General features: G+C 42.4%; 1 protein-coding gene across 2 annotated transcripts in view; it reads right to left on the minus strand.

Annotated features, from left to right (window-relative positions):
• Positions 1–5,618: 5,618 nt before the first annotated feature.
• aldh16a1 (aldehyde dehydrogenase 16 family, member A1) overlaps positions 5,619–27,839 on the minus strand; it is a 60,544-nt gene continuing 38,323 nt past the window's right edge. For both annotated transcript variants that reach the window (XM_041177750.1, XM_041177751.1), the window contains 8 exons: positions 27,245–27,381; positions 26,573–26,678; positions 24,509–24,669; positions 24,249–24,416; positions 22,989–23,193; positions 20,118–20,303; positions 18,261–18,386; positions 5,619–6,204 (listed from right to left, as the gene is read on the minus strand). In XM_041177750.1, coding sequence (XP_041033684.1) covers positions 6,031–6,204; positions 18,261–18,386; positions 20,118–20,303; positions 22,989–23,193; positions 24,249–24,416; positions 24,509–24,669; positions 26,573–26,678; positions 27,245–27,381 — 1,263 coding nt within the window. In that variant the 3' untranslated portion in view covers positions 5,619–6,030. The remainder of the gene's footprint in view (positions 6,205–18,260; positions 18,387–20,117; positions 20,304–22,988; positions 23,194–24,248; positions 24,417–24,508; positions 24,670–26,572; positions 26,679–27,244; positions 27,382–27,839) is intronic.

Here is a 27,839-nt window from a genome sequence, read left to right on the forward strand (position 1 = left end):
TAGGAGAGGAGGTGGCATAGTGGTATTGCCACTGGACTGGTACTCCAGAGACCCAGGGTAATGCTCTGGAGACTCAGGTTTGAATCCCACCATGGCAGATGGTGAAATTTGAATTCAATAAAAATCTAGGATTAAAAGTCTGATGATGACCAAAAAACCATTGTTGATTGTCGTAAAAACCCACCTGGTTCACTGATGTCCCTTGCGAAAGGAAATCTACATCCTTACCTGGTTAACTCTTAAAAGTGCCCTCTGAACAAGGGCAATTAGGCCTACCTATATCCCATGAACGAATGAAAAAAAGGAACCTAGCCCAAGTGTCATGCAGAAGTCAACAGATGGCACCAGGAATGAAATAAGCTGAAAGATGACCTCGAACGATAGACTGGGGGCGGGTGGCTGACACCTTGGTAACTGGTCATTGGCCAGATGGGATCGAACAAATGATTGACACAGGGTAAACTACCAGGCCTTAGAAAATAACAGGTGCTCAGAGGGAGAAGGGCAGTCTCCATTGGCAGAGGAAGCCTTCCTAACCCCTCAGTCAGCTCGAGAAGGCAGAGAACAAAACAGAGGAAAGCTACAAACAGAACAGACAAGAGAATGCCACTGAAACTACTCTCACCTGCCATGGGTCATATGTTTTCTTCTATTTAGCTTATGCATCATTTTTAAACTGCTGCTTCTTAATAAAGTACTTAATACTTAATGAACTACTTAAAAATCACTTATAAGCTCAACCCCCTCTTTTGGATAATCTGAGGTTCCAAATCTTAACCTTACACAGTGAAGAAAGGACTTTTTTGGGATGCACAATCTGATGTTATACCCACCAGTGGCTTGGAGAACAGGGGGAAGGTTTCTAGGAATGTGGCAGGGAGGTGGGGAAAACGAGCGTCACTGGCTTGGAAAGGGTGAGTAAGCTCCGGATTTGTGGGTAATAAGTTGAACAGAATAGTTTTAAAAAAAAGTTAAAAATAAAGTATATGGGAAGGCAATCTTAATGGGTGGTCACCTTAACAGGAGGATAATCAAAGTCAAAAAAACAGCGTAACGAAAGGAATACAAACTAAAAGGTGTATACATAAATGTGCAGAGGTGGAACATTGGGCAATTAAAGTTATTGTTTAAAATAGAAAATCATGGCATAATTAAGCGCAACTTAAAATTGCTATCACCTAGGCAGGATTGGCAATTAAAACTTCTAGATTATAACTTTTTCAGTAGATATGAATGGAGGAACAAATAATGGAAATAAACCATTACTAATTTCAGACAATATCACAGCACCAGTGCCTAAGTACTTCAGTGGAAAAAGGGTCCAAAAACTTCTACGGTAATAAAAATAGAAAGTGCTGGAAAAACTCAGCAGCATCTGTGGAGAGAGAAACTGAGTTAACGTTTCGAGTCCGACATGAGTCTTCTTCAGAACTGAAGGGAGGTAGAAATGTGATGAATTATAGAAAGGGAAAAGGTGGGGGTCAAATAAGAGAGAAGGTCCGGGATGGATTGGTGGCTGGGATAGATTCTATGGATTAGGCTTGGGAATTTGTCTCAATATTGAAAGGATATGACATAAAGAATTCCCAGTTTGCAACCTCAGGGTACCCCAAAGCACTTTACAGCCAATGAAGTACTTTTGAAGCATAGTCACCATTCTAATGTAGGAAACGCAGCCACTAAGTTGTGCTCAGCTGGATGCAAATTCGAGAGGTATGATTTAACAATGGAGTCACAATTGCAGGAGATTTTAATTGTCCAAAAATAGATTGTGGTAGGAAAGGAACTGCGGTGAGAAAGGGGAGGATCTTTTGGGTGCATTTTCTGAGTAAGTACAGTTCTGCTACAACAAGGAAGGAAGCGCGACTTGACCTAGTTCTGAGTAACAAAATGAGGCAGCCTAATGAGGGAAGAACATTCAGTCCAATTAACTTCAGGGTAAAACAAGGAGAAAGAAATAAAGTCAAGGGGAAGGGTACTCAAACGCATAAAAATAAATCAATCTATCGTATGTGGCACTGGCCCAATTAAAGGAGAAAATGGAAAATGGAACTGGAAATCCTCAATGGGAAGTGTTAAGACAGGAGGTGGAAAAGGTAGATACAAGTATAGTGAAATAAAGAAGAGGAAATGGATAATCAATCGAATTTAAAATTAGTAAAAGCAATTAGCACATACAGGCTAGAGAATAAAAATAGTCATGATAAATACCAAAGAATATATAGGGAAGATACAAAAGGGGGAGATTCCAAACGCCAAGAGTGGGTGACAATGTTAGCCAAAATTGGCGAGAGAAACTTTCCCTGGGTTCCTTAATAAGACAGGGATAGTCAAGGTAGAATTAGGGCTGCAAAGACATGAAAGGCAAGTTTGTAGTGAAGAGTAAGAGAATGGTAGAGATACCAAATAAGTAGTTTGCTATAGAGTAGTTGGACATTGGGATTGCAGAACCAGCAGAGGTGACCCCAAGACAGCCAGTGGAGGTCATTTGTACTAAAGATTTTCACTGAGGTTGACTCTGGAAGCATTTGTTTTTGATACTCTTCTCCTAAATGGAGGTTCCTGGCTAGGGAGGTTTGGAAGGTGTGAGAAATTTGGAACACCTTTTTCAGTGACTCTCAATGGTACTTTATAAATGGCTTTCTGGACAGTTACCTGGCTACACGGAGAACGGAGGTGCAAAATCTTCTGACAGTTGCGTAGCTGCCTGAAGCCAAACTTAATTGTTTTCCATTCTCTCTCTCAGTTCAAGACCTGCACACCTCCAAAGTGTGATAAACTGGTGGGTGAGCAGTTGGTTCCAATTACTTGGATATGAACGGTTCAATGTAACTCATCTCAGAGGAGGAATGACAGAACGTGGATTTAAGTAAAGCGTGCTGCAAGGCCCACAAATATTATCCCTCCGAAAATCAACATTTAATGGTTTCTCACCATTTAAAAAAGTTTTCCAATTCGTCCTACTATTGTAAATAACCTCTCATTTTCCCACATTATGTGCCATCTTCTTGTCCACTCACTACATCTGCAGACTCTTGCATCCTCCTCACAGCTTACTTTCCCACCTAGCTTTGAATTGTTAGCAAAATTGGAGCCATTACACTTGGTCCCTTCATGAATATGGATTATAAGTGGTTGAGGCTCCAGCACTAATCCTTGCAACACCCCGACAGCCTGCCAACCTGACAATGACCTGGTTATTCCTACTCTGCTTTCTGTTTGTTAACCAATCCTCTACCCATGCTAATAAATTATCCCCAACCCCATGATTCCTTATCTTGCCTAATTCTGATAGCTTTTGCTGACTGCTCACTGCTGATTGGTAATAAATGCAGATGTAAAACCTAAGCAAGTAAAAGTAATTCGAAGTAATTTTTAAATATCTCTCAGACCAGATAAAAATCTATTCAGTCTGTTTTTATTGAAGACTGCCTCTATATTTCCAGTTGCAATTTGATTTAATTATAAAATAAATACATTTGCACCTGAGTGGCACAGAAATCTCCAGAGTAAATAGATTTCAGACAGGTGATGACAAAGCATACACTAGATGAAAAGTTATTACACATAAAATTTTCAGTTTTACAACCTTGCTCCCCTATGTTTCATGTCTCATCTTATCAACAAGGCTATTTTCCTTACATCTCTGGCTAATGCCAAGAGATCCAAACTTTATTGTTCATCAGGAATTACCTGGAAAGGATGGGTATTTGCTGAAATTAGAAAGTAGTTGGTAGCATTTCCATTTCTCACCTCTTATCACTTTCCAATACATAACCACTGATCCACAGAGATCAGTGCTGGGGCCTCAATTATTTACAATATATATTAATGACTTTGATGAGGGAAATGAATGTACTATCGCCAAGTTTGCGGATGTCACAAAAATAGTTGGGAATGCAAGTGGTGAGGATGACACAGTCTACAGAAGGATATAGATAGGTTAAGTGAGTGGGCAAAAAAGTGGCAGATGGAACATAATGTGGGAAAATGTGAGATTATGCACTTTGGCAGGAAGAAAAAAGGAGCTGAATATTATTTAAATGGAGAAAGACTGAAGAAAGCTGCAGCACAGAGGGATTTGGAGTTCCTCGTGCATGAATCTCAAAAAGCAAGCATACAAGTTCAGCAGGTAATAGGGAAGGCAAATGGAATGTTGGCCTTTATTTCAAAGGGAATGGAGTATAAAAATAGGGAAGTCTTGCTAAAACTATACAAGGCACTAGTTAGACCACACCTAAAATACCGTGAACAGTTTTGGTCCCCTTATCTAAGAAAAGGTATATTGGCTTTGGAGACAGTCCAGAGAAGGTTCACTAGGTTGATCCCAGGGATGGAGGGATTTTCTTGTGAAGAGAGGTTGAGCAGGTTGGGCCTGTATTCATTGGAGTTCAGAAGAATGAGCGGCGACCTTATTGAAACATATAAGATTCTTAGGGGGCTTGACAGGGTAGATGCTGCGTGGTTGTTTCCCTTTGAGGGAGAATCTAGGACCAGAGAGCTTAATCTCAAAGTAAGGGGTCGTCCATTTAAAACAGGGGTGAGGAGGAATTTCTTCCCTCAGAGGGTAGTCAATCTGTGGAATTCTTTACCACAGAGCCTTGAATATACTTAATGACCCAGCCTCTACAGACTGAGATAGACAGATTTTTAATCAGTAAGGGAATCAAGGGTTATGGGGAAAAGGCAGGAAAGTGGAGTTAAGGATTTTCAGGTCAGCCATGATCTCATTGAATGGCGGAGCAGACTTGATGGGCCAAATAGCCTACTTCTGCTCCCACGTCTTATGGTCAAACAGCATTAAATGGATGGGAAGTTTTTGCGCTGAAGACTTAGCTTAGTTTGAATTGGGTTCAGACTGCACCGAAATAACTTTACATTAAACACTCAAAGGCAGCAAAAGGAGGGCGGGTGGGGGGGGGGGTTTGGTCCCCATCGATCTGGATTTGAACCCAGGTTCCAAAAAGTAAAATTGCAGTATTGCTCTCATGCTGTCCAGTAAAACCATGATAGATTCACACAAGACTCACTCCCTGCCTGATATTTGATCAAAAGGTTCAATACACAATTCATTATATTAAAAAATTACAGATTTTCAAAGAGCTCATTTTCCCTGAGTGTAGAAGATGGTCCCAGGATCACAATCGATTGAGGGCAGTGAAATTGTTGTGCAGCACCTTCAGAGCAATGCAAATCTATGGTAAGCGTATTCATTAATCTTGGGTGAGACTTTCCATTTCTTCAGAAGTTTTCTTTTTGAGTAACTGCATGTTTCCACCCAATAACGGCCATGAAGCGTGGGCTAACAGGAAGCTTTCCTTACCAGTAATATTCGCAATTGGTAGGTAACACATTTGGAGTAAGGGTTTGTGAAATTATCACCCACAAAATTCTGATTCAGGTAGCAAAAACACTAACTAGTTGACAATCATGAAATGGAATGGGGCGCTGATTACACATGACTTATCCTTACACAAGTAAAGTGTTTCATGGGCGAGGGAACTAACTTCAGCCTGGGGGCACGAGAGGGGAAGGAAACAGAAGAAAGATGGAAAGGACTAGCAAGATGCACTGGTGCTCAGTTCTTTATAGAACGATCAACTCAACGACAGGGAACAAAACTTGAAACACACTTTAATTTACAACAGTCGAAACTGCAGTTACAAAAAAAAACTAAACCTGTTCATTGTCATCTGAGCTATGATCCATTTCTGATCCCCAATTTATGCCAGTCTGAAATCTATAAACGATATGGACATTATTCTTTTAGTTTGCTGATAGCTGTTGTCTGTGTTTCCCGCTCATCAGATACCCTACCAACACGAGTGAAAGTATTGACCAGATCTGTGACCAATTAGGTTGGAAAACTTTGCTGTTTGCTGTCTAACTCAATATTCATGTCACAATGGGAAAGGCATGTAAATTTAGCTAGACTGTTAAAAATCATTGATTGTTGCCCTCCTGAAACAAGAAGTACATTCTGGAAAGGTGGGGGAATGTTGTAGTCTGTTAGCCCAAGGTATTGTGGCTCTAGTTGGCAAAGATTTCTCCCATTGGAATCCAGATGTTCTTGCACTGTGTAGCTTGGTACAGAAACTCTTCTCCTGCCCCCTGCTGAGGGTTCCACCAGTCACGCTGGACCCCGTAGTTCACCCAGGTCCGCTTCACATTTGCAGCTGATGACCACTCAACAAACTTTGACCCCTATAAAAGACAACAAAAAAAAAGGGGATTTTTTTTTATAGATATAAAAGTTATGGAACCAAAGTAATGGTGCACAGCCCGTGATGCAAGATTTCAAAAAGGAAGACTGGTGTCATGGATTAGACACTGACCTGTAAACCTCTCGGACAAGAGCAAACAATGTTGGATTTATTTAGCATCCTTCAAAACCACAGGATGTTTCATAACGCCTTACAGACAATGAAGTGTTTGTAGGAGCATACTTGGGAGGCAGTTATCACTGTACCATAAAGTTTGGGATGACTACGGAAAAAGACAAATAACAATCCAGAATAAGAATAATTAACTGGGAGAAAGCCAGCTTGATTGAGGTAAGAACAAATCTGGGCTGAATAAATGGGAGTCAAAGGTTGGCAGGAAAAATGGTAGCTGAACAATGGGCTTCCTTCAAAGAAGAGATACTTTGGGCACATTCAAGATACATTCCCTCGGAAGGGAAAGGTATGGCAAACAAATCCAGACCTCCCTGACTGGCAAAAGAGATAGAAATTAAGATAAAGAAGAAAAAGTGTGCTCATGACAGATGTCAGGTAGAAAATACAATTGAGAACCAGGCTGAATATAGAAGGTTCAGACGGGAGGTGAAAGAGCAAATAAGAGGAGCAATGAGGGTGTACAAGAGGAGACTGGCAGCCAACATAAAAGGGAATCCCCAAAGTCTTCTATAGGCATAAAGATAGTAAAAGAGTAGTAAAATGAGGAGGGGAGGGGAATGGGAACCAAAAAGGGGTTTTATACATGGAGGCAGGGGACATAGCTGAGGTACTAAGTTAATCATTTGCATCTGTCTTTACCAAGGAAGAAGATGCTACCCAGGCCACAGTGAAAAAAGTAGGTAATTCAGACGCTAGAAGGGTTTAAAATTGATAAAGAAGTGGTATTGGATAGGCTGTCTGTACTTAAAGTGGATAAGCCACAAGGACCGGATCAGATGCAGCCAAGGGCATTGAAGGAAGTGAGTGTAGAAATTGCGGAGATACTGGTCATAACTTTTCACACTTCTTTCGACTTGGGGTTGGTGCAGAGGGCTGGAGTATTGCAAACGTTACATCCTCACTCAGAAAAGAATGTAAAGTCCAGCAACTGGAGGCAAGTCAGTTTAACTTCAGAGATGGGGAAACTTCTAGAAACAATAAATCGAGACAAAATTAATAGTCACATGAACAAACGTGGGTTAGTTAAACAGAGCCAGCATAGATTTAAGGAAAAATGGTGCTTAACTAACAGAGTTTTTTGAAGAGGTAACCGAGATTGTAGAGGAGGGAAACGCAGTTGATATGTTGCACATGAACTTCCAAAAGGCCTTTGATACAGTGCTGCACAACAGACTTGTGAGCAAAGTTATAGCTCACCGAATAAAAGGGACAGTAGCAACATGGATACAAAATTGGCCGAGTGACAGGGGACAGAGATAGTAGTGGTTAATGGATGTTTCTTGGGCTGGAGGGAGGTTTGTAGTGGAGCTCCCCAGGAGTCAGTGTTGGGACCCTTGCTTTTCCTGATATACATTAATGACTTAGACCTTGGTATACAGGGCACAATTTCAAAGTTTGCAGATGATATGAAACTTGGAAGCATTACGAACTGTAAGGAGGATAGTGTAGAACTTCAAAACGACATAGACAAGTTGGTTGAATGAGCGGACAGGTGACAGATGAAGCTCAACGCGGAGAAACATGAAATGATTCATTTTGGTAGGAAGGGCATGGAGAGACAATATAAAATGAAGAGCACAGTTCTAAAGGGGGTGCAGGAGCAGAGAGACCTGGGTGCATACATGCATAAGTCATTGAAGGTGGTAGGACAGGTTACAAGCGTAGTTAATAAAACATACTGTATCCTAGGCTTTATTAATAGGAGCATAATGTACAAGAGCCAGGAGGTCATGTTGAACTTGCCATAGAACACTAGTTTGGCCTCAGCTGGAGTACTGCATTGAGTTCTGACCGCCACACTTTAAGAAGGATGTGAGGGTACTGTATTTGAGAGAGTGCAGAAAAGATCCATGAGAATGTTTCCAGGGACGAGGGACTCCTGTTATGAAGACAGATTGGAGAAGTTAGGGCTCTTTTGGTTGGGGAAAAGAAGGCTGAGAGAAGATTTGATATAGACATTCACAATCAGGAGGGGTCTGGACAGAGTAGATAGGGGGTAACTATCCCCACTCGTGAAGAGATTGAGAATTGAGAGGGCACAGATTTAAAGTAATTGGTAAAAGCAAAAGTGACATAAGGAAAAGCCTTTGATTTCTGCTGACACAGCCTGAAATTGACAAATTAGTTTCACCCCTCCTCTTTGGAAGGTGTCCAGCTGAGGTTCGGTATACTGGTGCCTGCAATGCTCTCATACTTTGCCCAAGTAGCCATTCAAGGCAAGTGCCAGTCAGCAGTTCAACCAGGGAAGGAGTCACAACCACCTTCCATGCACACTTTTCAGCAAGAGTCACAGGATAAGGAAGCCTGTCTGGTTCCCCTCACCCCTTTTATGCTAATTATAACACAAACAGTGGCCCTCCTGGGGCTTAACAAACCCACCACAGACCAGGAATCAAGTCTGGGTTCTTCTGGTCTGCCTGACGATGCCTTTAACCAACTAACCCTCCCAGGGAGCTACTGAAATTAGTTTTCAACTTTCTGCTGCTTTGCACAGATAGGTTAACTGACAGCACTTAGCAAGTCTCAGGTCATTGACCTACATTGCAACAGGAAAAAATGGTTTTGGGCACTGCACCAAATCTAATTAGGGGAATTACACAAATTACGTGCAAAAAGGACACAAGTAGGCATCACCTTATGTGATAAATTTAAAAACCACAGTTGGACTGATAGCAGCAAGTTCTATGGTGGATCGAACAACCAAAGATAACGGTTAAAAGCTAGGTCTTACAATGTAACCATTCACCTCACGTTACAGCATGAATTTTCAAAAGCAGAATGTCATTCTTGGTTGACCTTTGCAGTGGAGGGGGTAAAAAGGGACTTGTTTACTCTCTGTCCAGTCAAAGCTGAGGGAATCAAATGGAAAGTGATGACATGCTAACTGTTCAAAGTGGGCAATGAACAAACATATCTTTGGCAGGTAGCAGTTGGACTAATTGCTAGCTAGCAGTTTGATTCAGTTGGTAGCAATCCCATTTAGAATCAACTCCCATTTCCAAACTCGAACACATGATCTAAGCCAGTGGTTCCCAATCTTTTTCGTCTGCAGATCACTCAGATGGGGACAAAAGACTCAGCGGATCACCTACCAGCCCTTCCCCACTATCACTTGCCACCAGAAAAAAAAATCATCAGAATCAATGGGAAGAATAATGTTGCTCTTTTACTTATTCTTTTCATGGGATGTGGGCAAGGCCAGTATTTATTACACATCCCCAACTGCCCTTGAACTAAGTGGCTTGCTAGGTCATTTCAGAGAGCAGTTAAGAGTCAACCATTCTGTGGATCTAGAGTCACACACAGGCCAGAATCTGATGGCAGATTTTCTTCCCTAAAGGATATTAGTGAACCAAATGGGTGTTTACAACAATTGATGGTAGTTCTCATGGTCACCATTACTGAGGCTAGCTTAATATTCCAGATTCTTTTTATTAATTGAATTTAAATTCCACCAGATGCCATGGTGGGATTTGAACCCATGCCCCCAAGGCATGAGTCCAGGTCTCTGGGTTACTAGTCCAGTGACATAACCAGGACATTGTTAAGATACCAATGAGGTGATATCTGTGAAGCCCAAACGCAAACTGAAGGAATGGCGCCTCATCATCTGATTAGGCACTTTACGGCCTTCCAGACTTAACATTGAGTTCACCGACTTAAGACCATGAACTCTCTCCCCCATTTTTACCCCTTTTTTAATCCAATTTATTTATTTTTATTTATTCATTTATTTTATCCATTTTCCCCAACTCCACCACCCTCCTCATCCACAGGGCCATGTCACTTGTTTCTATGTTGTGCTTTCACAGAGCGCTGATCCTTGTATTTACCACTACCATTGTCTTGTGTCCATGACATAATTGTCAATCTTTCCTTAGCTTGCACCACCTATCCCTGACTTCTATTTTGCTCCACCCACTCTTAAACAGTATAAAATCCATCACATTTATACTTCTCTTTAGCTCTGAAGAAGTGTCATATGGGCTTGAAACATTAACTCTGTTTCTCTCTCCACAGGTGCTGCCAGACCTGCTGAGATTTTCCAGCATTTTCTGTTTTTACTTTAGTTTCAGTCTCATGGTGGGCTTCAAGTTCAGCCAGTTCCTCTTCTTTGTTTTCAGCCCCACGAGTGTTGAAAATGCAATCTCACAGTTGTACTTTGCTGGGGATGGCAGCAGGTGCTTCAGAGTTGCATCAGCAAGTCCAGGAGACTTGGGTGTGTACATGGAACCAAACGTCTGTCAAACCTTTCCCGTTAAATACCAGCTTCATTGACTTGCATTTTGGACCAGTCTGTGAACCACAAGTAGGATCCTCGTGGGCCACCAGTGGTCCATGGAGCAGGCTTTGAGAACCACTGATCTAAGCTGACGTGACCTGCATTGACGTGAGGGAGTGCTTCATTGTTGAAGGCACTGACTTTCAGATGAGATGTTAAGCTGAGTCTACACACACCTGTTTGGTTCGATGTTAAGAGATTCCATGGCACTAATTGAATTTAGAGCAAGAGGTTCTCCCAACATTGGGCTCTCAACTACCAAAATCTGATCAACTCTTCATTTAAACGTAATCAAGGTTATGGAGAAATCTCATAATGTGGACGAGGGAGATCTCAGATTGCTGAAATGTTTGATCACCAAGTGGTCTGAGCGGAATGCCAAGACTCAAACATTTCATGGGAAAATGAGGCTGGCTTTATATTTTAAATAGAGTTTGATAATCCAACAGCAACGTAACATTAGCTTTACACTTAAATGAGCAATTTCATTTAGAATCATGGAATACTGCAATAACAAAGGTGGTCACCTGGTCCATTAATTCTTTGCTATTCCTTTCAAAGCACTATCCCTGGTCTTCACATTTACCTTTCTTTTAGCTATGTGCTCCACTAATTCCTCACGGAACTGTCAGAGACCCATCTTACAAATCCCCTTAATTAACCCATGTCCTTTTAAGTGAATATTAATCATATCAAGTCACACGACCGCTAGAAACTTCTCTATAATTACTCTGTTTAATCGTTTCCCTGGTTTGTGAAGAGATTTACATGGACATTGCTTTACTGTTCTAGCACAACTTCCATATCTAAGGATATTTGAAGATTTTGCTCTTTCCTCCACAACTTCCTTCAGCATTAGGGACCGGTATCTTTGCTCCTTCGAGTGTCAATTTTTAAATATTACACCTTTATCTAGTTATCTTGTCAAGGTGCTGCATTTCCTCTTCCTGTACCTGTTCAGTCCCACCACTACATGCTAAAACTAATGATGACTCAACTAGCTAGGCTCATTTGAGAGGGGAATGCGGTAGATTGTTCAGCACACAAATCTCTTGAAAGTTACACTTTATAAAATTTAAAGGTTGTTTCTGCTAATCCTGCTTCCTCCCACGATCAGGCTGCCTAACCCCAAGCCCCTCGTCACCAACATGGACTTGACTCAAATGGTAAATTGGATCATTCTTTTAAACAATTTTAAAGGGTTTTTTTTTTGATGGGCAGGCTCTTTCTTCATATATCTATTTTGTATCGGGCTCGTTTTGTTACAATTTCAACAACTGCCCTCTTGGAAGTCATATACAGAGCAGGCCTTTCCACAATGTAAACAATTACTGTTAAGTGAATCCAGATCAATGACCCAACTGCCCTAACTATTCCTCAGATCCAAAATTTGAGTGAGTGGTATTCAGCAGTAACTGTCAGAACTTATAGCGGGGGTGTGAATACACGGTTTCTATTTTTATTTCACCAGATCAGACACACTGTCACGAACATAGAGTGCCACCCTCTAGTTATTTCCTCTATATGGAAAGTGAACGGGTATTGGCTGCTGGCTGCTACAGGCTCAGCAGCAAGGTTCAGAGAGATTTTTGATGTGCTTTAGGAGCATTTCACTTTATCCCACAACCTCCCCTGTACGGAAACAGTGACTACTGCTGCGGGTCAGCACACTCCAACTGTATCTAGAGTTTCCAATGTTCAGGTTTATTCATCTCACTTCAGAGTCACCGGGCTGAGATAAATTGAGGTCAGCATTTACTTTGGTCACACCAAGAAAATGTCAAAAAATATAGTGGAAAAATTAAAAGCCCCAGAACATATTCTGCTGACTTCAATCCAGCCCACCATGCAAAAAAGCTCTACTAAAGCAAACCAGCTATATTCTCTCTGGGTTAATACATTTCTGATACTGTGAAATTTCCAGATTTTAAAATAAGAGACACCCATAAGGAATGGTAAATGATTGAAAGCAAGACCTTGTGAACGAACCAAAGGACAAAAAAAAACATTTAAGTAGATCACAGATAGCCTGCAAGGATCAAAAGACCGCTTCCTGTTTAGAATGTATTAATAAATCAAAACCATCCAAATTCACACATGAGTACAGTTAGCCCTCTCATAACTCTTAAAAAATGGCCATCACATAACGCTTGAAAGAGCTATAAAACCATTGCCTACTTGCACTAGCAGGGTTTTAAAAAAGGAACTTTTAAATACCCACCAGTAGACAGTAAAGGTGAGCTGGAACTGTTCAGTTTACTGCACTGAAACTATTCACACTGTTCCACCATCCAACTTACACAGTAGCTCATGCTACGTATGTACAGAACCCATGTCTTAAACACCAGTTTCGTCATCATGGCTAACATAAACATTTTAAAAGTGCTTAAACGGAGGGGGAATGGCTTTGTCTTCTTTGCAAGTTCATGTTGTAGCTTCATTTCTATTTAAAGTTTATTCAAAACAAAACTTTAAAATCTCTCTTCCTAAAGTGTGAGCTATGTATAAACATAATGTAATCGCATGATGAGATGCAGAGTCAGTTCCTAAACTCAATGTGTAGATCAGGCCTAAAAACATTAACAGTGTGTGTGGTTTACAATGCAATCTGAACCCCTCAAACAGACTCCAGACTGAAACCTGCCTCAGGTATTAGTGACTTTAGTAGAAACCATTCAAGGCCCTCCATTTGATTTCAGCTTTGAGTTTCAGACCCACGAACACTACTATCTAGAAGGACAAGGGCAGCAGACACCTGGGAATAATACTGCCTGGAAGTTCCCCTCCAAGCCACTCAACATCCTGACTTGGAAATATATTGCTGTTCCTTCACTGTTGCTGGGTCAAAATTCTGGAACTCCCTCCCTAACAGCAATGTGGGTGTACCCACACCGCATGGATTACAGCAGTCAAGGAGGCAGCTCACCACCACCTTCTCAAGGGCAATTAGGGATGGGCAATAAATGCTAGCCTAGCCAGTGACACCCACATCCAGTAAATGAATTTAAAGTCTTTTGTATTTGCAAGTCTTTGTCTGCACAGGAGAGCTATGTTTGGCTTCAGTTGGACATTGGTGACTGTGGGAATTTAAGGGTTAAATTCTATCAAAAGTCTAATCTTTCTTTAATTTAGCAATTAACTAAAAGTTGCTGTTAGGATTGGAAGGTGAGTTTTAGTCCAGCCTTGAAGTAGGCTCTGCTTGCAACTGTAACTAGTTAATTAGGTAACTGGCTTAATCAGGTTTACAGAGGCAAGGTTAAGAGGCAATAAAAGTAAGCTATCTTATACTGCTGACCTTGTCTGCAGTAGAGAGCTTCAGTTGGAGATTGGTGACTGAGGGAGTTTAAGGGTTAAATTCTATCTAAAGTCTAGTCTTTCTTTAACTTAGCAATTAACTAAAAGTTGCTGTTAGGGTTGGAAGAAGGTGAGTTTTAGACCAGAGAGGAGAGGCCAGCGAGAGCAATATAAAAGGGCACGAAAAATAGAGGTCGAGACCAGACAGGAAAGGCGTACCCCTCAGGACCTTCAGGCAGTAGAGTTCAAAGCGACGTCACTATTCAAAAAGTGAAGCGACACAGGGGAGGTAGCTGATTGGTAAGTAGCATCAGGTGAGTACTTCTACTTTTTCTACTAATTAAACTGCTGCAGTCCATTAGCTTAAACAAAATAAAGTGAGCACTTTGGACGGTAGTGGGAGTGTTTGGAGTGGAATAAGGCCCCTAGCTTAGTTAGTATTCTTTAAAGGCAGTAACTAACAAGCTTAATCTAAAGGGAAGTCATGGCAGCAGAGCTCCTCCTGCGCTATGTGGAAAGTCATGGACACTTCCAGTGTCCCTGGCTACCACGTGTGCAGGAAGTGTGCAGCTGCAGCTACTGGCTAACCGCATTTCAGAGCTGGAGCTATGGGTGGATTCACTGTGGAGTATCCGCGATGCTGAGATTGTCACGGACAGCACGCTCAGTGAGGTGGTCACACTGTAGGTAAAGGCTGAACAGGCAAAAAGGGGATGGGTGACCATCAGGCAGAGTAGAGGAAGGCAGGTAGTGCAGGAGTCCCCTATGGCCGTGCCCCTCTCTAACAGACATACCGTTTTGGATACAGTTGGGGGAAATGACTTCTCGGGGAAAGCAGCAGGAGCCAAGTCCATGGCGCCATGGGTGGTTCTGCTACACAAGAGGGGAGGAAGAAGAGTGGCTGGGCTATAGTGATAGGGAATTCAATATTAAGGGGAACATTAAGGCATTTTGGCGGCTACAAAAGAGACCCCAGGATGGTATGTTGCCCCCCTGGTGCCAGGGCCAAGGATGTCTCAGCAAGGCTACAGGGTATTCTGAAGGGGGAGGGCAAACAGCCAGTGGTCATGGTACATATTGGAACCACTGACATAGGTTAAAAAAAAGGGATGAGATCCTACAAGCTGAACATAGGGAGCTAGGAAGTAAATTAAAAAGTAGAACCTCAAAGATAGTTATCTCAGGATTACTACCAGTGCCACATGCTAGTGAGAGTAGAAATAACAGGATATATCGGATGAATACGTAGCTGAAGAAATGGTATAGAGGGGAAGGATTCAGATACCTGGACATTGGGACTGGTTTTGGGGAAGGTGGGACCAGTACAATCAGGAAGGACCGGGTCCAATGTCCTTGGGGCGGGGTGGGGGGGTGTTTGCTCATGCTGTACGGGAGGGTTTAAACTAGAATGGCAGGGGGACCGGAGCCTGAGCAGGAAGACAGAGGAGAGAGAAACAAGGATAGAAACGAAAGACAGAAAGGTAACAAGCAAAATTGGAAGGCAGAAAAAGCAAGGGCGATAAACAAATAGCTTTATTTTTCACTACGACGTCAAGATGACTAACCAGGTTAAAAAGGCAAGTCTAAAGGCATTGGATCTTAATGCGCGAATTAACAGCCCAAATAGATATAAACAGTTATGATATAGTTGCAATTACAGAGACATGGCTGCAGGGTGACCAAAGATGCAAACTGAACATCCAGGGGTATTCACTATTTAGGAAGGAGACACAGACAGGGAAAGGAGGTGTGGTAGCACTGTTGGCAAAGGAGGAAATCAATGCAATAGTGGGGAAGGATATTGGCTCGGAAAATCATGATGTGGGATCTGTTTGGGTGGAGATATGAAACGCCATGGGGCAGAAAACATTGGTGGGAGTTGTCTATAGGCCCCCAAACAGTAACTAACATGTAAGGGAAGGCATTACACAGGAAATTAGAGATGCATGCAATAAAGATACAACTGTAATCATGGGTGATTTTAATCTACATATAGATTGGACAAACCAAGCTAGCAATAATACTATGGAGAAGGATTTCCTGGAGTGTGTACATGATGGTTTTTTAGACCAATACATTGAGGAACCAACTAGAAAGCAGGCTATCCTAGACTGGGTATTGTGCAATTGAAGAAGGATTAATTAACAATCTTGTTGTGTGGGGTCCCTTGGGGAAGAGCAACCATCAAATGATAGAATTGTCCACTAAAATGGAGAATGAAGAAGTTGAATTTGAAATTAGGGTCCTGAATCTAAATAAAAGGAACTGCGAGGGTATGAGGCACGGGTTGGCAATGATGGATTGGGGAACCTTACTAAAAGGGTTGACGATGGATAGGCAATGGCTAACATTTAAAGAACATATGCATTAATTACAACAAATATTCATTCCTGTTTGGTGCAAAAAATAAAGCAGGGAAGGTGCTCAACCATGGATTACAAAAGAAATTAGGGATGGTATTAGATCCAAAGAGGAGACACATAAAATTGCCAGAAAAAGCAGCAAGCCTGAGGGTTGGGAACAGTTTAGAATTCAGCAAAAGTGGACAAAAAGATTGATCAAGAAGGGGAAAATGGAGTATGAGAGCAAACTTGCAGGGAACATAAAAACTGACTGTAAAAGCTTCTATAAATATGTGAAGAGAAAAAGATTAGCAAAGACAAATGTAGGTCCCTTAACAGTCAGAAACAGGGGAAATTATAATGGGTAACAAAGAAATGGCAGAAGAACTGAACACATTTTGGTTCTGTCTTCACAAAAGAGGACACAAATAATTTCCCAGAAATGTTCAGGAACCAAGGGTCTAGTGAGAGAGAGGAATTGAAGAAAATCAGTATTGGTAAGAAAAATGGTGCTAGAGAAATTAATGGGGTTAAAGACTGAAAAATCCCCAGGGCCTGATAATCTACATCCCAGAGTACTAAAGGAAGTGGTCCTGGAAATATTGGATGCATTGGTGGTCATCTTCCAAAATTCTATAGACTCTGAAGCAGTCCCTACAGATTGGAGGGTGGCAAATGTAACCCCACTATTTAAAAAAAGGGAGAGGAAAAACAGAATTACAGACCAGTTAGCCTAAGATCAGTAGTGGGGAAAATACTAGAGTCTATTATAAAAGACAGGGACTGGGATTTTCCAGCCCATCGTGGGCAGGACCTGCCGTGGGTGAAGCGGCGGCCCAGCCAGAAGTCCACACCTGGAGCATTGCGTGCAGTTTTGGTCTCCCTACCTAAGAAAGGATATACTTGCCATAGAGGGGGTGCAGCAAAGGTTTACTAGGCTGATACCGTGGATGGCAGGACTCATATGAGGAGAGATTGGTTCGACTGGGCCTGCATTCACTAGGGTTTAGAAGAATGAGAGGGGATCGGATTGAAATGTATAATATTCTAATGGGGTTAGACAGACTAGATGCAGGGAGGATGTTTCCCCTTAGCTGGGGAGTCTAGAACCAGGGGCCACTGTCTCAGGATATGAGGCCATTTAGGACTGCGATGAGGAAAATTTTTTTCACTCAGAGGGTGGTCAACCTGTGGAATTCTCTACTACAGCAGGCTGTGGAGGCCTCAAAGGGTATGGAGAGAAAGCGGGAATATGATATTGAGATAGAGGATCAGCCATGATCATACTGAATGGCAGAACAGGCTTGACAGGCCAAATGGCCTACTCCTGCTCCTACTCCTTAGTTTCTATCCTAAGCTCTGCTGCCCTTATCTTAAACTCACAAGTCCCATTCACCCAACACCCATGTTCACAATCCACATTTGCTCCCAGTTAAACAATACCTCGATTTTATCTTGTTTTCAAAATCCTCCATGGCCTTGACCCTTCCTATCGTTTAGCTCCTCCAGAGCCCTATAATCCTCTGTGATATCAACATTCCTCTAATTCTGGCCTCTTCCGCATGCTTGATATTTAATGCCTCACCATTGGCGGTTGTGCCTTTAGCTGCCAGGGCCCTGCTTCTGTGAAGCATCATGGGATGTTTTACTACATTAAAGGTGCTATATAAATGCTGTTGTTGCTGTTTTTGCAGAAACCATCAGGAATCCATTATTAGATTCCAGCCAAAAGTAATTCACTCTTTTGCTTTGGCTTATAAGCTAAAACTGCAACAGCAGCTTTGAAAGATGGACAAGCCCCCATTCTCGACCATTAAAATTGCTTCGGCTCTCCTTTCCCAGCCTATTCTTTTACCCCTGCTCTGTGACCCAGTGCTGCAGGTGCTTACAATGCAGAATGCTGCACGTTTCACCATGGAAAGCAGTTGCACAGTTGCAGCTTACTTTTTCAGATCCGAAATACCACATGGCTTGGACATCTTGATGCTCGACTAGGAATTTACTGAGGTGGTCTCGACATCCAGTCAGAATATTCACAACACCGGCAGGAAGATCAGAGGTTTCAAAGACCTACAGAAGCAGAAATAGGAGTTCTTCAGTTACAATGTGGAATGCTCATGTAAATTAGCCTGACTTTAATCCACAGGTAAAGTCTATTATTAAGATAACTTCTAATAAGGATTAAGACTATCTTTAATCACTAAAACATCAACAAAGCAGTCCTGAATTGGAAAGGATGGTTCCACCTCTATAATGTCATAAAGGCATACAGCTATAAAGGAAAAAGGTTTTTTTTTTAAACTCGTCAAATTTTTGCTTTGAATCTTTCATAAAAAAGACGGGAATTTAAGTTATCGCTATACAGTGCAGACAATTAACATCAGTTTTTTAATCTCTGATCAATATATTAACTCCAGTCAATCTGCTTATCCAGTGTGTAATAAGTTTGTTTATGCATAAGGAATGCTTTAGAAATGTAAGTTGTTGTTCTGAGACAGATTTGAATCCAAAAATTAATTGGACAAGTCTGGAGCACAGAACTGGGCACGTAGACTCGTGCCTAAAATGGTTACGATTAAGGTGAATTTTATAGAATAGGGTAGCAGAAGCTTCAATCCGTACTTGACCAACTTTTGCCTGACTGGATGTCAGTGCTGGTTTTAAAACGCGGAAAAGCGTTCCAAATGCCAGCACGAGCACATAACGTGATGTTTGAGAAATTAAAGTAACCAGTTCAATGCTACTGTGGACATTAAATAGCAAGGCATCAACCTGAAATGGTGCCAGAAACAGAGGGAAAAATAAACGGGAATCTATTAATATATGAGCGCGTGGGGATCACGAATCATAAGATCAAACAGTGTGATAAGCGTAACGCAGATTCCGAGGCGGTGCGTTTAACAACACGTAGAAAAAGTAAGAAAGCACTGCCCACAGCTTTAGATCCCTCAGCTAGCTGGGCTCCTCGAAGATACTCGTCAATCCACATCCATAGATAGATGATTGCTAACAGCAGCTCTGAGCAGGAACAGTCACCAGGCTGCAGGCAACCTGATGGCCTTCAAGTCAAGTAACCGTGGGCACAGCTGTACAGCAGGCAGTTCTGCCGCTTGAGTCTGTGGCACAAGCGGAAACAGCACACTGCTTCAGGGAATGTTATAGAACAGAACTGTCTGACCAACAGGCACCCGTACATTGGTGTCCCTGGAACTATAGTACAAGAAATTCCAAAACCTACCAGAGCAAAGACCTACCATAAAGATAAAATCTGTTGCCAAACCTCATTATTCATGCAGATTGATCATTTTTTCTCCCTGTTCTCACCCACTGATGGCACTAAACTCTTGTGATTTCATTTTATGGGTGCTGGGGCACCTCTGGTAACTCGCCCAAGTACCCAGTCTTCACATGTGAACCCAGTCAGCAGGCTATTCAAACATGAAGGTTTCAATCCTGTCCTCACTAGAAATTTCTACCTGTGCTTTTCAACATGGAGTCCTGGGTAGGAATCAGCAGTGGAAACCCTAATAGATCGAGGACTGTAAATGCTAACAGTGGCCCATCTGAGATCAGTTAGCTCAGTATATGTTAGCGATGAAATCTACTACATTCCTGGACTGGATAACTCAATAGATTAGGCAGGTTGAGACTTCCAAAAAGTTTAAATTTGTGTCACTGGCTGTATAGCAATATAATCATTACAGCACAAACCAAGAGTGGGAGAAAAGGTGGGAAGTTTTCTACAAGGGCAAACAAAAATATCTCATTGCTGCACAGATATCTTCAAACTCTCGCTTGTACCTGGTAGAGTTCCAAGGCTGGCAGAGGATACCTCTCACTGGGGACAATGACGACTGCATTTCCTCGAACAATGGCTGGAGCAAAGAGACTCACAAAGCTGAGCAGGGGATTCTCATCTGGGCACGCAATGGCTATCACCCCAACCGGCTCCCGAACCATGACTGTGGCACCATAAAGCAGGGTTTCCTTCAAGAGGGAGAGAATAGTGAGAGAAGTTAATGTTTTAATAGTTAATAAACCACAACCCTTACACTGCTGAATGAAAAGATAGTCATTAATTACACAGCAAGCAATCTTTACCTTACTGAATAGATGGTGACTCCAGATAATCAGACAGACATTAGCACCACTTCTTTCGTGGGGCTGGGAATAGAGCAACAACTATAATTTTATATCAAGGTGCTCAAGCCAGGATGTTACGTCAGGAGTAGCGGTGTGTATTGCTCTAATACCTCACATTAGCATTAACCCCAGTGAACGGATGAATTCTATGGTAACCCTCTTCCTGCCAAATTAACATGAAATTCATAGGCGTACACAGAGGACCTTGTATCTTGACTGAACAATAGCTCAATGATGACACTAGGAGTAACACATACACAGCATGTGTAAATATTTCATCATAACATCACAGAATGATGCAACATAAGAGGACCATTCAGCCCATCATGCCTATGTAAGAATTATCCAATTAGCTTCCCTCCCTTGCTCTTTTCCATGTAAGATTTTCCCCTTCAAGTATTTATCAATTGCCTTTGGAAAGTTATTATTTAATCTGCTTCCACCACTCTCGGGCAGGGCATTCCAGATTATAACATCTTGCTGCGTAAAAAAACAAAACTCGCCACATCTTCTCCACAAAGCTTCAAGTGCTTTTGCCAATTAACTTAAATCATGGCCGATGATCTTGTGTTCCGAGTTCCACATTCCCATCCAACCCCAATAACCTTTGATTCCTTTGCCTGACAAGAATCTATCTACCTCTGCCTTAAAAATATTCAAGCATTTACATCCTTCCTTAAATAAGGAGACCAAAACCGCACGCAGTATTCGAGATGCGGTCTCACCAGCTGAAGCATAACATCCTTACTTTTATGTTCAATTCCTCTCATGATAAAGGATAGCATTCCATTAACCTTATATACTTACTGTACCTGCATACTAACTTTTTGTGACTCGTGTACTAGAACGCCGAGGTCCCTCTGCACCTCAGAATTATGCAGCCGTTCTCCATTTAAGTATGCATTAAAATTTCCCTGAATTAAAATTTCATCTGCCATGTGCTTGCCCATTTCACTAGTCTGTCTCTGCCTTCCTGAAGTCTGTTACATCCTCAATGTTCACTACATTACCAAGTTTTGTGTCATCTGAAAACTTTGAAGTTATGCCTTCTATACTTGAGTCCAAGTCGTTAATATATATTGACAAAAACAGTGGTCCTAATACTGATCTCTGCTTGACACCCCTGTATCCTTCTCCCCAATCTGAGAAACAACCTTTCAGCTGCTTTCTGCCCCTGAGTCAATTTTGTATCCATTCAGCCACTGCCCCTTTAGTCTCATGGACTCCGATTTTGCTAATAAGACTTTAGAAGTCCACATGCATAACATCAACTGCACTAGCTTCATAAACCCTCTCTGTTACATCAAAGAAATCATGTTTGTTAAACACAAAGTGCTTTTAACAAATCCATCCTGGTTGTCATTTATTAACACATCATTTTCCAACTGATATTACAAAGACTAGCGCAAGAAGATAAAAAGCATTCTTATTACCAGACCTATATGAAACAGGAACAGTAACAACAAGTTAAGATTAGGAATGCTTGCCACTTGATACAAAGGCTCATCTTGCAGTGTTTCATGTGCTGTTAAATATAATAAAGCTTTACTACAAAGAGCCCATTTATTTATGAAAACGTGGCCATTTTCAGCAAGTGGTTGAGACTTGAACATGTTTGGCTGTCTTTCTGGCGGATTAGGTTATGCAAGGTAAAGGGGAAAAGTCACTTTAAAAAGAGGAGGACTCACTTGCTTGGAGAGAGAAGGGAGAAGCGAAGACAAATGTAATGAAGGATTTCTTAAGTTAGCTTTCTTTTGCTGAAGTCAGGTAGTTTTATGAGTGCAATGAGGATGAAAGCACACTCAACCTGGCTTAGCTTCAATACATAAGGGTAGAAATTCAACAAATTCAAAGGCAGCCCAAAATTGGGCTTCATTAAGTTTTTTCTGCCTGAGCTGATATCAGCAACCGTCACAGTCCCACACTCCAGACTGGCACAGAGGAACTTACCTGCTTACATCCGACTGTTGTGTCATGACACATTGGGGTTTAGCCACACTTACATTCTGCTAATCAGACGGTAAATCAGTGATGTCATGTTCATGATCAGCACTATGCTCTGTCATTCGTGTCTCCTGACTGCCTGTCACCTTATTGCACCCTCTTTTCCTGAATATTTCAAGCAGAATGTGATTCCACTGATAATAAACATCCAAACAGGTGAAGTAAGTGAATGCCCAGATAGTGAATTTGGCTGAAGGGTGGAGAAAACATATACAAGACTTGCTCTGAATCCCCACACAAGTGTCAACTCGCAGTCGGCAGCCTTCAGACAGAGCAGCACTGTCTGATTTTTCACTTCGCTTGCCCAGGGATATCAAAGCAATCATAGCACCCTGACTGCCCAGCACAAATGAGGGACTGGACTCTAAACATTTGTGCTTTGTACAAGCTCAGTTCTACACCAGCTTTAACAGTTACCTATTGGGCCATCGGTGGTGGGGAAGGGGCAGGGGCAGGGTTGAGGGTGAATTCCATTCAGCAACTCTTTTGATTCTTCCTAACAAAATACGCCATCAGTTTACCCACCTGCACTGTGCCCCCATATTTGTCACAATAGGCGCCCCAGTAAAAAAGTCTCTCAATGCTTGAGTCCACTTCTCTTAGGGCTTCCTCGATGTCAACACCAGTCAGGGTGCTCAGGTGCTGCGCCATCTCTTCCCGGCGTACCTCCAGGTTCTCCGCCATGTAGTAGATAATCTGAGCCCTGTTGTGTGCAGCTCGCTTCCCCCAGCTGCAGGAGACAAATCACAAATCTTTCATTATTCTGTCCTGCTTTCTTCAGATTCTTCACCCCAACCCATACTGTCTTTGTGCCAGTCTAAGACTTCCAAGAATCAGCAGGAGCAGCCCAATTCAAATTAAATTGGATCAGGTCTCACGCCAGGATTTTCTGGTGCTGCCTGTGGTTAGAAAATTTGATGGAGCAGCCAAAGGTTCATTGACTTTGGATGGGAATTTCCAGTCCTGAGGCGAAGGGGGGAATGGAAAATCCCAGCCACACTCTTCCTCCAGGGCAGCCTACTCTGGCCTTTGGGTGACCTTCAATGGCTTCTAACACAGTTGCAAGGCAGAACTCAGACCATTATACTAGTGCCTTCTGCAATCAGTTCGAGACCTGCCCTACCCACAACTCGTCTCATATCCAGATACGCCAAAGATTTTTTAAAATTCATTCACAGGATGTGGGCTAGCATTTATTACCCAGCCCTAACCTGGCATCTTGAGAAGGCGATGGTGTTGAGCCGCCACCTACAAACGCTGCAGTGCATGTGGGCAAAGGCTGTCATAGTGGTTTGAAGCACCTGATGACTTACTAGGTTATTTCAGAGGACAGTTAAGAGGTAATCCCATTGCTGTGGGTATGGAGTCACATGTAAGTCAGGCCAGCTAAGGGTGGCAGATTTCCTTCCCTAAAGGACATTAGTGAACCAGATGGGTTTTCACAATAATCAGCGATAGCTGTCATGGTCACTATTACTTAAAACTGGTTTGTCTTTTACATTCCAGGCTTATTTAATTAATTAAATTTAAATTCCCCAGCAGTCTATTGGGATGTGAACTCATGTCTCTGAATCAGTAGTCCAGTAACATAGCCACAAGGCTACTGCTCCCATTGAGTACTATCGCCTCAAAAAGATTCAACAGAGGTCAGGGGAGGCAAGTTCCCAACACACTTCCTGGTTCTCAGTGAAGTAGTAAACAACCTGAGCCTGGGAGAAAACTGAATGCGGAGATTCATACCGACATGTGGATTTATCTCGGAGCAGAACCTTTACAAATACTCACCCGGGTGCTCCTGCATGAGCTGCCTCGACTGCATTTCGAACATCTTTCCGGTTACAATCACCGACATAGGCCAGGGCCCTGCCACAGTGGTCAAAAATGGGCCGCGAGTACATGCTGTAAGGCCTCTTCTGAGCACCTCCATAGTACAGTTTATATGTACGGTCAATGCTGCAGGTAAATAAAACACCAACGAGTCAGCTAAGCATATGAGGATGGTAAATTTAATCGGGCTTAGTGACAGAAGTCCCACGTTTTCTCACCTCGGAATGGCATCAGTCTGGTGTAGCTTGGGTCGGGCTATTTGTCCTGGGATTGGCGGTAGATCTGCTCCATGTACGGCTGCATACGTACCATACTGAACCTCTCCTGGGTTCGGATGGGGTCGTTCTTCCCAGACAGGCCTCACGTACTCATACAAGCCCTAAACGGGAGAGCGGAAAGAGGGAGGACGAAAGGCCAGCGATAAGTAACTTCAAGGTTATTTTTCTGCTTCAACCCAGGGCCATGGGAGCATAGCAAATCTCAACTAACTGGAAAACTGATCCCAGGTTGAAGGGCAGCCTCGCTTTTTAAGTTCTGCAGATTCCATGCCAGCACAATATGAACACCTTCTTCTGTGCATTAAAGGAGAAAGTCTAAAATAATCCCTTATCGTTCACAACATTCCTCCACAGTGTTTTCAAATATATACCTTCTAACATGTTCTTTTTTTAAAAAGAGATGTCAAGTTGTCTCTGACTAAAGATCCACCACCTGTGCAAGACTTTTCCTAGCTGATAATTTAAGGTGTCACTGGTCTGATGTTTCTCACTATGTGCTGTCCTGGTCACCAAATTATAAAAATAATATAAAGGCACTGGTGGGTGTGCAGAGAAGATTTATAAGGGTGATAGCAGAAACGTGTAGGTATACATATCAGGAAAGGATTGACAGGCTGGGTCTCTTTCCTCTTGAAAATAGAAGGCTGAGGGGTGACTTAATAGAGGTCTTTAAAATTACAACAGTTTTGATACGAGTGAATACAGAGAGAATGTTTATCTTTGTGGGGAAGAGCATAACTAAAGGCTGTCAATATAAGAAAGTCAGCAAGAAATCCAATAGGGAATTCAGAAGAAAAGTGCAAGAATGGTGAGAACTCACTATCATAAAGAGTGGTTGAAGTGAATAGTATAGACACATTTAAGGGAATCTAGATAAGCGTATGAGGGAGAAAGGAATAGAGGGTTGCAATGGTAGATTTAGATGAGGAAAAATGGGAGGTGGCTCAAATGAAGCATGAACACCAGCATGGACTGGCTGGGTCAAATCATTTGTTCCGTGCCATATACCTTATGTAATGCTATGTAATTCTATGATGTTTCTTGATTGAATGCATTGGAGATGTGACTGCAAACTGTATCATGGCAATATGAGCTAGTCCACACTAGTACGCATAATACGAAACTAGAGAGGTTATGCTTAAGTTATAAAGGGCATTGGTGAGACCACATCTGGAGTACTGTGCACAGTATTGGTCTCCTTATTTAAGGAATGATGTAAATGCGTTAGCAGCTCAGAGAAGGTTTACTAAACTAATACCTAGAATGCGCAGGTTTCTCGTGAGAATAGGTTGGACAGGCTAGGCTTGAATCCATTGGAGTTTAAGAGTAATTGAAACCTTAAGATCCTGAGGGGTCTTGACAGGGTGGACATGGAAAGGATGTTTCCTCTTACAGGTGAATCTAGAACTAGGGGTCACTGTTTAAAAATAAGGAGTCGCTCATTTAAAACAGAGATGAGGAGAAATTTTTTCTCTCAGAGGGTGATGAGTCTTCAGAACTCATCCTCAAAAGGCAGTGGAAGCAGAACCTTTGGACACTTTTAAGGCAGAGCTGGATAGGTTCTTGATATACAAGGGGGTTAAAGGTTATCAGGGGTCAGTGGGAATGTGGAGTTTGAAGTCGCAGTCAGATCAGCCACGATCTTATTAAATGGCAGGGCAGGCCTGAGTGGCCCAGTGGCCGACTCCTGCACCTAATTCGTACGTTCATGTGTATGTTCGTATAATATTTTCAATGTAGAAAGAGAGCAGTGCATTGCCCTTCGCTTTCTTCATTGCCTTGTGATCCCGATTAGCTACCATCTACCTTCTGATATTCTTTGCCTCATTCCACCCCCAAGCCACAGTCAAATTCCACTACATAATATTTAAAATTTTACTGAATCCAAAGAACACACACGTTAAAAATTTGCTTTACACGTAGTCATTGGGAATGCAAAATTAATGTTTAGAATAATTCAACTGGGCATGAAACGTGGCTCTTAACCTCTCCTCCAGCACTGACCTCTTTTCCACCATCCCGTCCAAATCCACTTTCTTTGTACCCTCCAAAGCCAGCCGCAGCATCAAACATGTTGTGTCCGTTCACCCAGACCGCACCAGCCTTCAAACTAAAGAGAGGGTATTTATTAGCAAATCTGGAATATCAACACTGAAAAAGGACCAGGGTAAATTACACGAGAGACCACAAGAGAGGAGGGAACGCAGAGAGGCGGGCAGTGGAGAGGGACAGAAGGAAAGGAAAGAGGAGAGTAGAGACACAGGGAAGAGGAGGGGGGCAAGGTAGGATTGAGGGGAGAGGGGATGAAAAATGATGGGGGAAGAGGAAGGAAAAAGGGAACAACACAGAGATGTAAAAGGGAAAGTGGGAGAGAGGAAGGGAAAGGACAGGTGGCAGGAGAAGCTGCTGCATACCCCCACCGCCAACATTACTGCCATCCTAGTTAATCAATGAACACACAAATTTTATCTAATATAAAAACAGAAAATGCTGGAAAAACTCAGCAGGTCTGGCAGCATCTGTGGAGAGAGAAACAAAGTTAATATTTTGAGTCTTCAGAGCTCTGAAGAGGAGTCATACGCACTCGAAATGTTAACACATGCGGCCAGACTTTCTGTTTTTACTTCAGATTTCCAGCATCTGCAGCATTTTGCTTTTATAGACAAATTTTATCACCTCATTGCCACCTCCAGTGCCAACGGCAGGTTTTCAGTCCAGACGCTGCCCGCGAGTCCATACGGTGAGTTGTTTGCCAAAGCAATAGCCTCCTTCGTGGTTCGGAATGTCAGAGCTACCAAAACTGGTCCAAAAATCTAAAGGGTTAAGAGGCAATTACTCATTAAATACAATAGCAGCAGAGGTCCACAATACAAATACTTTCTTCCTGCTGCCCAGAGGCAAAGTTTACTCCTGCAAAAGGCTGAAAGCAGAAATAATTTCTCCATTCAAAGCAAAGAATGTCTCAAGATTCACTCTGAATCCATCACGTTGCAAACGTCGAAGCTACTTTTCATCGCTCCGTTAATAAGCTGACTCTTCTCACCTTCTCTGTCCATGTTACTCCACAGCCCTTCACACCTTCCAGGATTCATCAATAGCTTCTGGGGCAGGATTTTCCCTTCGTTGGGCAGGCCACGGCGGATGGGCCCAGGGGTGGCCATGAAACAGATTAGGCCCCAACCAATTAAGGCCCACCCAGCATGAAACGTGGCTCCACACTGGCCAGGAAGGGCCGTGTGGGGGTGGGGGGCCCTGTCGGCCGCCGGGTCTA

The sequence above is a fragment of the Carcharodon carcharias genome, chromosome 31, assembly GCF_017639515.1.
Source record: "Carcharodon carcharias isolate sCarCar2 chromosome 31, sCarCar2.pri, whole genome shotgun sequence".
NCBI lineage: Eukaryota > Metazoa > Chordata > Chondrichthyes > Lamniformes > Lamnidae > Carcharodon > Carcharodon carcharias.